This window comes from Heptranchias perlo, chromosome 17, assembly GCF_035084215.1.
Source record: "Heptranchias perlo isolate sHepPer1 chromosome 17, sHepPer1.hap1, whole genome shotgun sequence".
NCBI lineage: Eukaryota > Metazoa > Chordata > Chondrichthyes > Hexanchiformes > Hexanchidae > Heptranchias > Heptranchias perlo.
In genome coordinates, this window is record NC_090341.1 from 35,360,799 (window position 1) to 35,373,154 (window position 12,356).

Here is a 12,356-nt window from a genome sequence, read left to right on the forward strand (position 1 = left end):
GATGGGGATGTTTACAGAGCCTCCTCCTCCAGTTAGTTGTTTAATTGTCCACCACCATTCACGACTGGATGTGGCAGGACTGTAGAGCTTTGATCTGATCCGTTGGTTGTGGAATCGCTTAGCTCTGTCTATAGCATGCTGCTTCCGCTGTTTAGCATGTATGTAGTCCTGTGTTGTAGCTTCACCAGGTTGGCACCTCATTTTTAGGTACGCCTGGTGCTGCTCCTGACATGTTCTTCTACACTCCTCATTGAACCAGGGTTGATCCACTGGCTTGTTGGTAATGGTAGAATGAGGAATATGCCGGGCCATGAGGTTACAGATTGTGCTGGAATACAAATCTGCTGCTGCTGATGGCCCACAGCACCTCATGGATGCCCAGTTTTGAGCTCCTAGATCTGTTCTAACTCTATCCCATTTAGCATGGTGGTAGTGCCACACAACACATTGGATGGTGTTCTCCGTGTGAAGACGGGACTTCGTCTCCACAAGAACTGTGCGGTGGTCACTCCTACCAATACTGTCATGGACAGATGCATCTGCAACAGGTAGATTGGTGAGGACGAGGTTAAGTAGGTTTTTCCCTCGTGTTGGTTCGTTCATCACCTGCCGCCGGCCCAGTCTGGCAGCTATGTCTTTCAGGACTCTGCCAGCTCGGTCAGTAGTCGTGCTACCGAGCCACTCTTGGTGATGGACATTGAAGTCCCCCACCCAGAGTACATTCTGTGCCCTTGCTACCCTCAGTGCTTCCTCCAAGTGGTGCTCAACATGGAGGAGGACTGATTCATCAGCTGAGGGAGGGCGGTAGCTGGTAATCAGCAGGAGGTTTCCTTGCCCGAGTTTTGATGTAACTCGATGTAACATGTGCACATTTTTCAGCAGTAGTTGCTGGGATAGCAATCGGGAGTGAGAAACTTGGATTATCAGTTGAGTTCAAATTTCTGGAGGTCATGCTGAACCTGTCACCAAGCCACAACTGGACTACTACAAACAGTTTGACTACCTTGACATAAGAAGGCCATCCAGGCACTAGGGACAGTGCAGAGGAGAACAACAAAGCTAATCTTTAGTGTCGGAGGGAATAGCTACGAGGAATTAAAAACAGAAAATGCTGGAAACATTCAGCAGGTCAGGCAGCATCTGTGGGAAAGGACGGTAGGGTTAACGTTTCAGGTCTTATGACCCTTCATCAGAACCCTTTGAGAAATTGTGTGATATGCCAGGGCTGCTCATCCACAAAAGAAAAATCTCAGAGGTAATCTTATAGAGATATACTAAACAGTTATTGAAATAGAGAAATTAAACCTGAAACAATACTTTCTGATATGCAGGGCAACAGAGCAAGAAGGCACAGATTGAGGGTTTTTGAAGGACAAATTCATGACTGGTGCCCGGAAGTATTTCAGAGGGTGATATTCAGTTAGAAATGGTCAGCAGGAAAGGATGGTTGAAGCAATGACACTAGACTTATTTAAGAAACAGCTAGATGCTGTAAATGGGAAGATGGGAAGGTTGTATTCTGGAAGGATAAGATCAAATGGGCTGAAAGGCCTTTTCATAGAGTCATAGGGCTCGAATTTAGCAGGCCTGCGGGTTCCCAGCGGGTGGTCCTCCGGGAGCGTCGAAAACGTGAACGGCGAAATTAGTGGGTTGCCCACGCGATCGTAGCAGGCAATCCACTAATAGGATCCAATTACCTGCTCCTCCAGGGTCCACGGCGCTGGCCTGCGCGTCGGTCGGGCTGCGCATGCGCAGTACGATCTGTCAGCTGGAGGCTCTCTAGTTAAAGGGGCAGTCCTCCACTGACAGATGCTGCAACCAATGGGACAAATTGCAGCATGGAGCAGCCCAGGGGGAAGGCTGCTCCCAGTTTAATGATGCCTCACCCCAAGTATCATCAGATGGGGTGAGGAGGAGGGGGAGGACACAGATCTTCCCCCCGGCGGGCGGGAGGAAGCGGCCTGCCTCTGCCACCAAGGCCTGGCTCGAGGTGGCAGAGGGGGTCACCTGCGCCACCAACATATGGCCCACCTGCATACAGTGCAGGAGGCGCTGCAATGACCGCAGTAGGTCAGCCACAGTGAGAACACGAAGTCTTTCCCCTACATTCCGTCTGCCACAACACTGCCCCCACCCCAAATCTCCTTCGGCACCGCCAACACTATTCTGTCACATCACCCTTCATGCCCACTCACACCCCATCCTCATCTTACCTCCACCTACTCACCTCGCCAGTACTCATCCTGCCACTAACACGCGACCCAATCCTCATACAGTCTCATGGCTCCATCCCATACTCACCCTCTCGTGCATCTCCCTCATGGCCAGCCTCACTCAACCTGCCACCACCTGTGCTGCAGCCACAGGGCATGCATCACATATGTGCAGTAGGCAGGGTAAGGCAAACGTCTCGTCAGCATGAAGGGGGTGCACAAGGGTGTCTGAGGGTTTGTCATGGGTGTTACCCATATTGAATTTCAGAGCCACAAACAGCACACATTATATTGACACCACCACTGCCATGTCTCCGCGAATCCTGTCCATTGTGTCCAATAATGCCCGCTCCTGGGTATCACTATGAGGACCCACCACTGATGCCACCCATCGTGTTACTGCAGAGTAGGTGCAGGTGTATTTGCAGGGCTCGTCCGCGCAGACGACTGAGAGACATCGGCGGTGTAGCCGGCTGCACCCTGGAAGGATGCGGAGGAGAAGGTGTGGAGGACAGTGGTGACTTTGCCAGCGACAGGTAAGCAGTTGGTGCTGGGGCCAGCCAGGAGCAGCTCGGCATGAAAGAGGCTGCAGATCTCCACGACTACATGTCGAGCGAATCTGCGCCTCCCTGTGCACTGCTGCTCGGAGAGGTCCGGGGAGCTGCGCCTCGGTCTGTGGACCCTGTGGCGAGGGTAGTGCCCTCTGCGACGCGTCTCTCTCTGCGGTAGCCCTCCCTCCTGCTGTGCAGGTGGGCGTGCAACCACACCGTGTTGGGGGGATCCACGTCTCTGCGGCGGATGGCGTGGACTGCGAGGCTGCTGGTGCTGGTCATGCTCTTCGTCCTCCGAGGGTGTCCACACACCACCCAACTGGCAGGTGTTGGTCTGAGGGGTTGTGCAGGGTAGGTGTGTGGGTCCTCGGACTGGGGCTGCGGTTTCATGTCGGTCTGTCCTCTGGCTTGGCCGGGGGGGGGTGGGGGGCAGGGGTTGCCCTATGTGATGCGGTGGCCTCCTGCGTGGGTGAGGGCTCTCCCCCGTGGAGCGCACCTTGGCACCTGCCACAGGCTGCTGGCTGCAACACGCCTGGTTTGAAGGGTCCTGTTTCCCCCAGTGTGGGAAACTGACTGCCTTGAACCTAAAATCCCACACTTCCTCTTTTGACAGCTGCTTCAGCTCATTAACTGACCACAACGAGCAAGTTAAGTACTCTCAAGTGGAACCCCGCTGGCTTTAATTGCCTGCGGGATTCCCACCAGCGGGGCTTTCGCGCGCAGCCCCGCACGTCAGCGCGGTACCCGGAAGTGGCCGGGATTTCGTCCGAATCCGGTCACGTGATCGGAGATCGGGATTTTCGGGGTCCCCCCGCTGGAAACCCGCAGGTAACCCGACCCTAAAATCGAGCCCATAGAGTCATAGAGTTATAAAGCACGGATAGAGGCCCTTCGGCCCATCGTGTCCGCGCCGGCCATCAAGCCCAGTCTAATCTAATCCCATATTCCAGCATTTGGTCCGTAGCCTTGTATGCTATGGCATTTCAAGTGCTCATCCAAATGCTTCTTGAATGTTGTGAGGGTTCCTGCCTCCACAACCCTCTCAGGCAGTGAGTTCCAGACTCCAACCACCCTCTGGGTGAAAAAGTTCTTTCTCAAATCCCCTCTAAACCTCCCGCCTTTTACCTTGAATCTATGCCCCCTTGTTATAGAACCCTCAACGAAGGGAAAAAGCTCCTTAGTATCCATCCTATCTATGCCCCTCATAATTTTGTACATCTCAATCATGTCCCCCCTCAGCCTCCTCTGCTCCAAGGAAAACAAACCCAATCTTCCCAGTCTCTCTTCATAGCTGAAGCGCTCCAGCCCTGGTAACATCCTGGTGAATCTCCTCTGCACCCTCTCCAAAGCGATCACATCCTTCCTGTAGTGCGGCGACCAGAACTGCAAACAGTACTCCAGCTGTGGCCTAACCAGTGTTTTATACAGCTCCATCATAACCTCCTTGCTCTTATATTCTATGCCTCGGCTAATAAAGGCAAGTATCCCATATGCCTTCTTTACCACCTTATCTACCTGTTCCGCCGCCTTCAGGGATCTGTGAACTTGCACACCAAGATCCCTCTGACCCTCTGTCTTGCCTAGGGTCTTCCCATTCATTGTATATTCCCTTGCCTTGTTAGTCCCTCCAAAGTGCATCACCTCGCACTTTTCCGGGTTAAATTCCATTTGCCACTGTTCCGCCCATCTGACCAACCCATCTATATCGTCCTGCAGACTGAGGCTATCCTCCTCGCTATTTACCACCCTACCAATTTTTGTATCATCAGCGAACTTACTGATCATACCTTTTACATTCATATCCAAGTCGTTAATGTAGGCCACAAACAGCAAGGGCCCCAGCACAGATCCCTGTGGTACCCCACTGGCCACAGGCTTCCAGTCACAAAAACAACCTTCGACCATCACCCTCTGCCTTCTGCCACTAAGCCAGTTTTGTATCCAAAGTGCCAAGGCACCCTGGACTCGTACCTTCTTGACCAGTCTCCTGTGCGGGACTTTATCGAAGGCCTTACTGAAATCCATGTATACCACATCCACTGCGTCACCCCCTCAAAAAATTCAATCAAATTAGTCAGACATGATCTTCCCTTGACAAAGCCATGTTGACTATCCCTGATTAATCCTTGCTTCTCCAAGTGGAGACTAATTTTGTCCTTCAGAATTTTTTCCAATAATTTTCCTACCACTGATGTTAGGCTCACTGGCCTGTAGTTCCCCGGTTTTTCCCTACTCCCCTTCTTGAATAATGGTACTACATTAGCGGTTCTCCAGTCCTCTGGCACATCCCCTCTGGCATCATCTGAACCTATCTTATGAACCTGATCTATATGGCTCAGTACCACACCAGAGGGTGCAGTCAGTTACTGAGCAGCCAGCAGATTAGTATTTTTTAAACAAAAAACTGCGAAAACAATTTTAAATGGATACTTTACCTAAAAATCAATAAACTGGCAGACCACAAACAGATAACTACAGCAAGACTTTGTAATCATTGGTACATATCTTAGACAACACAAAAAAACTGCTTCTTTACTACCCACCTCATCCTGATTTAAAATTCTCCGATATTGAGTACTGCGAACCAGGAGTGTAACACGAATTCTCCCAATCTTGATAAAAGAAAGATAGACTTATTAAACATATAGCAAGATTTCCAAATACTAAAATATATCTTACAAATTATCATTTAGAACTTCATAATTAAAATTATCTAGGGGCAACAAATCGAATCTATTCAATTGTTCTAAAAGTGTATTTCCCTCTCCCTTCCACCCCATTTTTGCTTTTTACTCTTTTTTTCCAAGTTTGACATTCTGCACCTAAGCAGCGAGGCTGGTGACTTTTGCCAATCTTTGACCAGCCACTAGGGAAATATGAGACTTGCCCTTTTACTTTTTAATCTCTATGATTTGATGGAGAGGTTCAACCATTACTGTCCTGTAATTCCCTAAGAACTGGCCAAGAGCGGAAAATAGCCTTGTGGAGAATCATGGGCACATACCCACACACTCCTGTACTACTCTACAGCACAGGTGCACTCAGTGATACAACTTACAACAAAATGATGCTCAGAACACAGGACACAAATGTTTGGGTAAGTGCAAGTGCCCCACCCACACTCAAAGCATTTAACCTAACCTGACCACACATTCGGCATCTCTCATTGATCAGCTGTCAGCACTCAGGCCACCATCCTATCTTATTTCATTTTTATTTTGGTCTGTTATCCCTTCTATCACTGGCTTAAAAAAAAACTGCCTAAGCAGTGCTAAAAATTGACTGGAAATCACGGTTTAAAAAATTGATAAATTAACTAATCTTCTGAAAGTTTATTTAAGTGATTAGGTGGAAACAGTTAAAAGAAGATTTGCATTTGTACAGTAAGTCTTGTCATATCTCTTAGGAACTTCCAAAAGCACTTCACAAAGTGAATTATTTTAAAGTGCTGGCACTGTTGTTATGTTATGGTATAATGTCTCAACAAAATGATCATACCGCCAATAATGCAGTGCTCCATCTCTATACATTAGAGCACTAGAGTATGAGCCTAGATTACATGCGAAAGACCTACAATGGGGCTTGACCCTGCAACTCTCTCACTCAGAGACAACAGTACTACCAGATGAACTACGCTGACACATAGGTCAATGTAAAGAAGTTATTCATGGCCCAGCAATTGAGGGATTGAATAGAAATAACTTCAATCTGTTTTACAAAATTAAAGATTTTCTTTGCATGAGTAGGTAGGAGTTTTTAAACTGCCATTCTCACGGATAGTGTATTTGCATGGTCACATTGTTTTGGACCCAACTGTGACATAAAATATTGGTAAGGAAAATCCTGACAGTGCCAAGCAATGACTGTGGCAGTGAATGCATTGTTCATTGTTCTGCCAGATATGAGAAGCAGGCAACTCGGGAGAAGATAGCTTTGGATGTTTTCAGAGAATTGCAGGCCTCCCTAAAGGCGAGAGGTTATTTCCCCTGGCTGGAGAGTCTGGAGCTAGAGGGCTTAGTCGCAGGATATGGAGTCGGCCATTTAAGACAGAGATGAGGAGGAATTTCTTAATTCAGAGGGTTGTGAATTTTTGGAATTCTCTACCCCAGATGGCTGTGGATGCTGAGTTGTTGAGTATTCAAGGCTTAAATAGATAGATTTTTGGACTCTAGGGGAATCAAGCGATATAGGAATCGGGCAGGAAAGTGGAGTTGAGATTGAAGATCGGCCATGATCTGATTGAATGGTGGAGCAGGCTCGAGGGGCCGTATGGCCTACTCCTGCTCCTATTTCTTATGTTCTTATATTCTTATCAGAGCGTATTTGCCAAAATGAGGTGCTTTTGGACCCTAACTGGCCACTTCTGAAGGGGTGATCTCTGAAGCCTAACTATATAGAGGGATAGGGAAGGAGGCTTCTATCCAGTCATGAATTTGATTGCCTATAATTACTTTTCAGAGCTGTGCTCTTTAGGAACAGTGCCTGAAGTTTGGGAGGTTCAGTCTTTCTTCCCATTTGGGAGATGTAGTTGCATAGATATTATTCAGTATCTCTAATCTGTATAGAGGAATTTAGAACTGTGCATGTTTAGGTCTCTAAAGTTTCCACTGATATGTGAATGGACCGTATACAGATAGCAGAGGAAGGGTAATATATTCATCTTTATTGTGCCTATTCTCCCCAGCAAGGAGATGGGTAGGCCATTCTAAAGCTGAGAAGTCAAAGAGTTTCTCTAGTAGAAGGTGGAGAGATTGAAAGTTACTGCTATTCCCATGTACTTAAGAGCTGTTGTGGACCATATGAAGAGACAATTTTCCTGTACATGTGCACAGCATCCTGGGTAATAGACAGACCCTCTTATTTGAAACGTTGAGTTTGAGCCTAATCATGTACTACATTGGAAGCTGTTGTGGAGGGAGATAGTGGGATTAGTCATGTAGAGATTTTGTTTATTGGGCTATCGTGATGTGCATCAATCTTCCTATATGTACGTTGCCAACATCTGGGTTTATTCCTATGGCTATTCTCACCATAAGACCATAAGAGATAGGAGCAGCAGTAGGCCATTCGGCCCCTCGAGCCTGCTCCGCCATTTAATGAGATCATGGCTTATCTGATTTTTACCTCAACTCCACTTTCCCGCCCTTTCCCCATATCCTTTGACTCCCTTGCTGATCAAAAATTTGTCGAACTCAGCCTTGAATGTATTCAATGACTCAGCCTCCACAGCTTTTTGGAGTAAAGAATTCCAAAGATTCACGACCCTCTGGGAGAAGAAATTCCTCCTCATTTCCGTCTTAAACGAGCGACCCCTTATTCTGAGACTATGCCCCCTAGTTTTAGATTCCCCCTTGAGGGGTAACATCCTCTCAGCATCTACCCTATCGAGTCCCCTCAGAATCTTGTATGTTTCAATAAGATCTCCTCTCATTCTTCTAAACTCCAATGAGTATAGACCAAACCTGTTCAATCTTTCCTCATAAGACAACCCTTCCATACCCGGAATCAACCTAGTCAACCTTCTCTGAACTGCCTCCAATGCAAGTATGTCCTTCCTTAAATAAGGACACCAGAACTGTATGCAGTACTCCAGGTGTGATCTCACCAGCACCCTGTACAGTTGTAGCATGACTTCCCTGCTTTTATACTCCATCCCCCTGGAAATAAAGGCCAATATTCAGTTTGCCTTCTGGATCACCTGCTGCACCTGGATGTTGACTTTTTGTGTTTCATGTACGAGGACACCCAGATCTGTCTGTACCGCAGCATTTTGTAGTATTTCTCCATTCAAATAATATTTTGCTTTTTTATTTTCCTCCCAAAATGGATGACTTCACATTTTCCCACATAATATTCCATCTGCCAAATTTTTGCCCATTCGCTTAACCTGTCAATATCCCTTTGCAGACACTTTGTGTCCTCATTGCAACTTGCTTTTCCACCTATCTTTCTATCCAGCAAATTTGGCCACAAGACACTCTGTTCCTTCATCCAAGTCATTGATATGTATTGTAAATAGTTGAGGCCCCAGCACTGATCCCTGCGGCACCCCACTAGTTACAGATTGCCATTTTGAAAATTACCCTTTTATCCCAACTCTTTGTTTTCTGTTAGTTAGCCAATCCTCTATCCATGCCAGTATATTATTCCCAACTCCATGAGCTCTTATCTTATGCAGTATTCTTTTATGTGGCACCTTATCGAATGCCTTTTGGAAATCCAAATATACTGCATCCATTGGTTCCCCTTTATCCACTCTGCCCGTTACTTCCTCAAAGAACTCTAATAAATTTGTCAGACATGATTTCCCCTTCATAAAACCATGATGAATCTCCTTGATTGTATTATGAGTCTCCAAATGTCCTGCTACTACTTCCTTAATAATGGATTCTAGCATTTTCCCAATCACAGATGTTAGGCTAACTGGTCTATAGTTACCTGCTTTCTGTCTCACTCCCTTCTTGAATAGGGGTGTTACGTTTGCGGTTTTCTAAACCACTGGGACCGTTCCAGAATCTAGTGAATTCTGGAAGATTACAACCAATGCATCCACTATCTCTGTAGCCACTTCCTTTAAGACCTCGGATGCAAGCCATCAGGTGCAGGGGACTTGTCAGCCTTTAGACCCATTAGTTTACCTTGTACTTTTTCTCTAGTGATAGTGATTGTTTTTAGTTCCTCCCTCCCCTTTGCTCCTTGATTTTCTACTATTATTGGTATGTTATTAGTGTCTTCTACTGTGAAGACAGATACAAAATATCTGTTCAATTCCTCTGCCATTTCCTTGTTTTCCATTATTATTTCCCCAGTCTCATCCTCTAAGGGACCAATGTTTACTTTAGCCACCCTCTTCCTTTTTATACACTTGTAGAAGCTTTTACTGTCAGTTTTTATATTCCTTGCTAGTTTACTCTCGTAATTTATTTTCTCCCTCTTTATTATTCTTAGTCATCCTTTGCTGGTTTTTAAAGTTTTCCCAATCTTCGGGCTTACCAGTAATCTTTGCCATGTTGTGTGCTTTTCCTTTTAACCTGATACCATCCTTGACTTCCTAAGTTAGCCATGGTTGGTTCACCCTTTTTGTGGCGTCTTTCCTCCTCACAGGGATATATTTTTGTTGCGAGTCATAAAATATCTTTTTAAATGTTTGCCACTGCTTATCCACCATCATACCATCTAATCTGTTTACCCAGTCCACTTTAGCCAATTCGGCCCTCATTCCTTTATAATTGCCCTTATTTAAGTTTAATACAGTAGTTTCAGACCCAAGGTCCTCGCTCTCAAACTGGATGTGAAATTCGATCATGTTATGATCACTGCTTCCCAAGGGATCCTTTACTTTGAGATCATTAATTAATCCTGTTTTGTTACCCATTACCAGATCCAAAATGGTCTGTTCCCTGGTTGGTTCCCCGATGTATTGGTCTAAGAAACAGTCCCTAATACACTCTATGAACTTAGGGCTATTTTTACCAATTTGATTTGTCCAATCTATGTGAAAGTTAAAATCGCCCATGATTATTGCATTATCTTTTTTACAAGCCCCCCTTATTTCCTGATTTATATTTTGCCCTACAGTGTAGCTACTGTTAGGGGGCCTACATACTACTCCCACCAGTGATTTCTTTCCCTTGCTATTTCTTACCTCCACCCAAATTGATTCGACATCTTGATCTTCTGAGCCACGATCATTTCTCACTATTATACCAATTTCAATCTTTATTAACAGAGCTACCCCACCACCTTTACCTTTTTTCCTATCCTTCCGAAATGTTAAATAACCCCCTGAATATTTAGCTCCCAACCTTGGTCACCATGCAACCATGTCTCTGTGATGGCCATGAGATCATACCCATTTGTTTCTATTTGTGCCGTCAATTCATCTATCTTATTACGAATGCTGCACGCATTCAGATAAAGAACCTTTAATTTTGTCTTCTTACCATTCTTTCCCATGCTAGCCCCATTTGCTAGCGCACTCTTATGTTTGTACGCTCTGTCCCTTCCTGACACACTCTGTTTATCATTACCCCCAACACTTTCCTGTACTACTTCCTTGTCTTTTCTCTTTATCAATCTAAACTTCACCCCACCTGAGCCCTCCCCCCCTCTATTTAGTTTAAAGCCTTCTCTACCGCCCTAGTTATACGGTTTGCCAGAACACTGGTCCCAGCATGGTTCAGGTGAAGCCCGTCCCAACGGAACAGCTCCCTCTTTCCCCAGTACTGGTGCCAATGCCCCATGAATCGAAACCCACTTCTCCCACACCAATCTTTGAGCCACGCATTCATCTCTCTGATCTGATTTACCCTGTGCCAATTTGCTCGTGGCTCAGGTAATAATCCGGAGATTATCACCTTTATGGTTCTGCTTTTTAATTTAGTCTCTAGCTGCTCAAGCTCCCTCAGCAGAACCTCTTTCTTAGTCCTACCTATGTCGTTGGTACCCACGTGGACCACGACAACTGGATCCTCCTCCTCCCACTCCATGTTTCTCTCCAGCTCTGAGGAGATGTCCTTAACCCTGGCACCGGGTAGGCAACACAGCCTTCGGGACTCTCGCTCTTGGCTGCAGAGAACAGTGTCTATCCCTCTAAATATACTGTCGCCTACTATAACCACATTCCTTTTTACTCCCCTCATTTGAATGGCCCCCTGAACCACGGTGCCATGGCCAGTTTGCTCATCCTCCCTGCACTCATCTACAAGGGCTGCAAGAACTTTGTATCTATTGGACAAGTGCAGAGGCTGAGGCTCCTGCAATGCTACCTCCTGGATCCCCGTACCTGCCTCACTCGCAGTCACTCCCTCCTGTCCCTGACCATGTGCCAATTCTACAGTATTTAGTCTAAGGGGCATGACTGCCTCCTGGATCAAAGTGTCCAGGTAACTTTCTCCCTCCCTGATGCATGGCAATGTCTGCAGCTCGGACCCCAACTCCTCAACTCGGAGCTGAAGTTCCTCGAGCTGCAGACACTTACCGCAGATGTAGTCGCCCTGGACAAAACTGTCCAATAGCTCCCACATATTGCAGCTGCAACACATCTCCTGCCCTGTCATAACTATTTTATTTATTTAATGCCAATCAAATTATTTTTAGGTTGAACCATGTACTAGCCTTGTTTAATTTATTAAATTAAGTTTAGTTTTTTTCTAAAAAATTTAGTTTTATGCTATAAGTTACTTCGTCCACAGTCCTAAGAAAGAAGAAAACAGAAGAGATATGTGCTCTGTAGTCAATTTGAAGAAATGAGGGCACAAAAAACAATCTAGTCTGGTTCCTCAATGGATCAGAATGTCATCAAGCCACTAGATTACGGAGGGGACATTATACTGAAGGCTAATCCTCCCTAACTCAAGGGCACTGAGGTTGATTGTAGCACCCTCACCACCTGAGATCAGTCTCTGGAGACATGGAGGCAAACAGTGCAGAAAGTGAAGATGTGTCTTTTGGAGATTTTAGGGTGTGTAAGTATAGCTTTGTGGGAGTGGACTTCAACTAAAGTTCGAGAAGTAAGACTGGGCAGTTGTAGATCTGGAGATAGCAGAATAGGTCTTATTGGCTGAACAGGTATTTTTGGTCCAGCTGTCGA

The 12,356-nt window shown here is 46.1% G+C and overlaps 1 protein-coding gene across 2 annotated transcripts in view; it reads right to left on the reverse strand.

Moving 5' to 3' along the window:
- The window catches only part of eogt (EGF domain-specific O-linked N-acetylglucosamine (GlcNAc) transferase), a 69,453-nt gene that overhangs the window by 21,155 nt on the left and 35,942 nt on the right, over positions 1–12,356 (reverse strand). For both annotated transcript variants that reach the window (XM_067999130.1, XM_067999131.1), the window contains exon 12: positions 5,308–5,376. In XM_067999130.1, the coding sequence (XP_067855231.1) occupies positions 5,308–5,376 (69 nt within the window). The remainder of the gene's footprint in view (positions 1–5,307; positions 5,377–12,356) is intronic.